This window comes from Bos indicus x Bos taurus, chromosome 18 (genome assembly GCF_003369695.1).
Source record: "Bos indicus x Bos taurus breed Angus x Brahman F1 hybrid chromosome 18, Bos_hybrid_MaternalHap_v2.0, whole genome shotgun sequence".
NCBI classification, from domain to species: Eukaryota; Metazoa; Chordata; class Mammalia; order Artiodactyla; family Bovidae; genus Bos; species Bos indicus x Bos taurus.
In genome coordinates, this window is record NC_040093.1 from 1,359,706 (window position 1) to 1,364,117 (window position 4,412).

The 4,412-nt window shown below is 48.6% G+C and overlaps 1 protein-coding gene across 2 annotated transcripts; it reads right to left on the reverse strand.

Annotated features, from left to right (window-relative positions):
- Nucleotides 1-4,412, reverse strand: AURKC (aurora kinase C). 2 transcript variants are annotated; one of them, XM_027514054.1, is made up of 7 exons: nt 3,862-4,412; nt 3,702-3,738; nt 3,286-3,477; nt 2,760-2,898; nt 2,048-2,196; nt 468-642; nt 1-301 (listed from the first exon to the last, which is right to left on the reverse strand). In XM_027514054.1, the coding sequence occupies exons 1-7, from the start codon at nt 3,908-3,910 to the stop codon at nt 131-133; spliced, it is 912 nt and encodes a 303-aa protein (XP_027369855.1). In that variant the 5' UTR covers nt 3,911-4,412; the 3' UTR covers nt 1-130. The 2 variants fall into 2 exon arrangements, with proteins under 2 accessions (XP_027369855.1, XP_027369854.1); XM_027514053.1 differs by having other exon boundaries at nt 3,702-3,741; nt 3,862-4,411.

Below are 4,412 nucleotides of genomic sequence, written 5' to 3' on the forward strand. Positions count from 1 at the left end.
TTGGTACAAAATGATTCAACTTTTATTAAGTATGATAATAAAATGATGCATCTTAAAAGAGAAGAAACAAAAGACAAGTGAGCTAACGGTGCTCCATGAGCAATCCCAAAGGGATAGGGGCGGACAGGGCTCAGAAAGCCATAGGAACAGATGGGGGCAGCACCCTCTGAGAGTGGGCCCGGATCCATGGGTGTTCCAAGACCCGGACCAAGGGCAGCCTCTCCAAGGGCTGGAATCTGAGAAGCTTGGAGATCAGGTCCCGAGCCCCCGAAGACATTGATGGAGGAAACCTTAAATCTACCTGATGAGGCCAGAGAAGTATGGTTAATTGCCTTGATCCGTTCAAGGCACTGTCCTAGATCTTAGTAGACCACCACTGTATGTGCCCCAGGCTCCGCAGGCCCACCCACCTCCCCACCCCCTACCAACCAGTTCCCGCATGAATGCCCAGAGTGTGGCCATCCCACCTTGAGGATGCGTCTGTAGGTCTCACTAGTGGAGGCACTCTCAAAGGGTGGATTTCCTACCAGCAACTCATAGCAGAGCACCCCAATGCACCATAGATCCACCTTCTCATCGTATGTTCTCCCCTCGATCATTTCTGGGGGCAAGTAGTCCAGCGTCCCACACGTGGTCCTTCTCCTAGAGGGTTGCAGAGAAAGGGGCATAAGTACAAGAGAAGGTGTCCGTCCCCAGCTTCCAGGCCCAGGCAGTCCCTTCCCAAGCACAGGAATCAGGAAACACCAAGTTTTAACATGCATCAAGGTTCCGAGACCACAAGTACTGGGACCCATCAATTCCATATTCTGAGATTCTTTCTACAATTATTTATATTTAGCTCATGATCCAGGAAGTTTTCACAAGGAAGATTTGAAACAAATTGATGGTGCAACAAGAGAGACCAAGTAAATTCAGTTCAGTTCAGTTCAGTCGATTAGTCGTGTCCGACTCTTCTCGACTCCATGAATCACAGCACGCCAGGCCTCCCTGTCCATAACCAACTCCCAGAGTTCACTCAGACTCACGTCCATCGAGTCAGTGATGCCATCCAGCCATCTCATCCTCTGTCGTCCCCCTTGTCCTCCTGCCCCCAATCCCTCCCAGCATCAGTCTTTTCCAATGAGTCAACTCTTCGCATGAGGTGGCCAAAGTACTGCAGTTTCAGCTTCAGCATCATTCCCTCCAAAGAAATCCCAGGGCTGATCTCCTTCAGAATGATCTCCAAGTAAATTAGTCATGCTTTTTTTTTTTTTTTTCAAATTTTAAACTTTTTATTTTGTATTGGGGTATAGCCAATTAAAGAATCTGCCTGCAATGCAGGAGACCTGGGTTGGGAAGATCCCCTAGAGAAGGAAATACCAACCTCACTTCAGTATTCTTGCCTGGGGAATTCCAGGGACAAAGGAGCCTGGTGGGCTACAGTCCACTGGGTTGCAAAGAGTCAGACACGGCTGAGTGACTTTCACTCATATAGCTGATTAACAATGTTGTGGTAGTTTCAGGTGAACATCGAAGGGACTCAACCATGTGTATACATGTATTTATGTCCACGTGTGTGTGTGTTAAGTCACTTCAGCCACATCCAGCTCTTTGCAGCTCCATGGACTATAGCCTGCCAGGCTCCTCTGTCCATGGGATTCTCCAGGCAAGAATACTGGAGTGGGTTGCCACGCCCTCCTCCAGAGGATCTTCACGACCCAGGGATGAAACCCACATCTCTTGCATTGGTAGGCAGGTTCTTTACAGCTAGCACCACCTGTGAAGCCCTATATACATGTATAATTATGCTTTGTTGATAGAGTAAAATTTGTGGAATTATGGCACAATAGTTCTTGATGTATTTACATGGAAATTTATTGATAAACTTATATGTTAAGAGGATTTAAAACAAAAGGTATAGTTGAACCCCGTTCTTTCAGTCAACAAATATATATTAGAATATGCATTTCAAAAGGCAGTATTTAAATACAAACTCAGTTTGTACCTGGGTCTTACATGTGAGATGAATTAAACTAGATCATTCTTAACTGGCACCCACCGGACCTACCTCAGAGAGGGGGTGTGCACAGACCAGCCGAAGTCTGCAATCTTCACTTCACCCATGAGCCCCAGCAGCAGGTTCTCCGGCTTAATATCCCTGTGAATCACCTTCCTTTCATGGCAGTAGATCAGAGCATCTGCCAACTCCTCTATTATCTGTGTGAGAAATGAAAAAGCAGTCTGGAAATGAAGCCAGCCACGAGAAGATGATGATTAATGCTTGATTACCCATCTGGAGCCCTCCCAAAATCTCTTGCTTCCTATTTGTAAGTCAGTTCCACTCATTTATTTCAGTGAACTCCCTCAAAGCATTTCATGTTTCTTTCCATAAGGTAGTGCAGTTAGATTCTGTTGCTCACAACCAAAGAATCCAAACTTACACACAGTACTTATTAATATTCTGGGGTAATTATTAGGGCATCCACATGGAAGAGGAAAGGCAACTCACTCCAGTATTCCTGCTGGGGAAACCCCTTGGACAGAGGAGTCTGGTGAGGGCTACAGTCCATGGGGTTGCAAAGAATTGGACACGACTGAGCATTAGGGTATCCAAATATGAAGTTGTAGGATGTAAGTCACTATATATAACTTAGTGTCACTATATATAATTTATAGAATGAAATAAAGAAAGAAGCCACGTGGACACTCGTGAAAGCCTCAAGCAATGACCCCCACACCAGCCTATTGTAAACTCGTGAACCTGAGCCCTCCCGCCTCACCGTGGCTGTACGCTGTTCATCAAACGTGTGACTCCTTTGCAGCGCCTTGTAGAGCTCGCCCTTTGGGGCATATTCTAAAATCAGGTACACCCGGCGCGCATCATGGAAGTAGTTGTACAGGCGCAGGATATTGGGGTGTCTGGAGGACAGAAGGAGTAAGTGTCAAGACTGCTCCCTAAAAAAACAAAACACAGCTCCCTGAGGCCCAACTCAAGATGCTATTATAAGTGACTGGTCACACAGAGGGGCAAATTGTGCTGGGACCTGTATAGGAACCGCTCCGTCTGTAAATTTGTGAGCGGAAAACGAAGCAGGTGTCAGAATTCGAGTGTCTGATGCAGGGAGCTTTACATGGTATAACTGGAATGAATTGCAGAGGGGGAAAAAATCTTTAAGACGCAAGCAAACGGCTTATTTGGAGGTAGTACGGGGGGAAACGCTGAGTTCAGATGTCAGAGACGGAACAGGAAAACAGGAAAGAGAAAAAAATAAGAACCGGCACAAGAAACTCATAGACTATCCTTACTGGAGATGGGCCTGGATTTCAACTTCCCTGCGCAGCTGGTGTTCCAGGCCTTCCTTCTCTATCTGGGACTTGAACAGGACTTTCAGGGCCACGATGAAATGGTTTTTCTTCAGGCGAGCCAGGTACACATTCCCAAATTTTCCCTTGCCGAGAGGACGCCCGATTTCAAAATCATCAACTGTGAAACGCCGCCTGACAGGAAAGAAAGCAGAGCGCCTCCGTTTCGGAGGTGAGTGGAGAGTCAGGGGTCCCTCGTGCTCGCCTTCCGCTTTCACTGTTTCCCTCCTCGGGCCCCTTTTCCTTCTTAAGGGCTCAGCCACGGTGTTGGGTCCATAACTGTCGGTCCCCTAAGGCAACACTTCACACACTCGGTCCCACTTCCCTTCCTCTTCCTGATAAAAAACAAAGGCGCTCACGCGGTTGGGGCTCCGGGCACCGTTTGACCTGCTGCAGCTACTGAAAAAAGAAAAGAGATGTCCATCCTTTGTTCTGTGCACCCCCTCACCCCCAACACCCGACCCCAGGCCTGTCTTCTAAACACCCTCTTTCCCTGTTCCTGGTACATAACCCTTCCACCTGCGTGCTGCATCCCGCCCGCCTTCCTCGCAGTTCCTCGATGGCTCATGACCAGAGACGGTGCGGAGGAGGACGCCCTGCGGAGCTGGGTGTCCAGGCAGGAGGTAACATTCAGGTTGAGGCTCCTGTAGTCGCCACTTGCTCCCTTACAGACTCGGGGAACCAGCTACGCGGCAACCTACTACGAGGACCCCCTCTCAGGGACTGAATCGGGGCAACTTTGTGCATACGCACGCTAGGATATTTATACTATGTTCTCTGGCCCCATTGGCCGAGCAGGTAGTTCCTGGTTGACTCCCATTGGTTAAAATTTCTGACGATTAGGCAGCATGCTCAACGGAAGGAGCAAGAATGAGCGCTTCCGGTCCGGTGACTGGAGGCGGGACTTAGGGGACTGGGCCAATAAGAGGGCCGGGCATGGAGCCAAGAAGGTCGGAAACGCCCCAGAAAGACACAAGTGGAGGTAAAGGGATCAAGCGGGGAGTGGTGTGCAGAGTCTGTGCTCCTCAGTTCAGTTCAGTTGAGTCACTCAATCGTGTCCTACTCTTTGC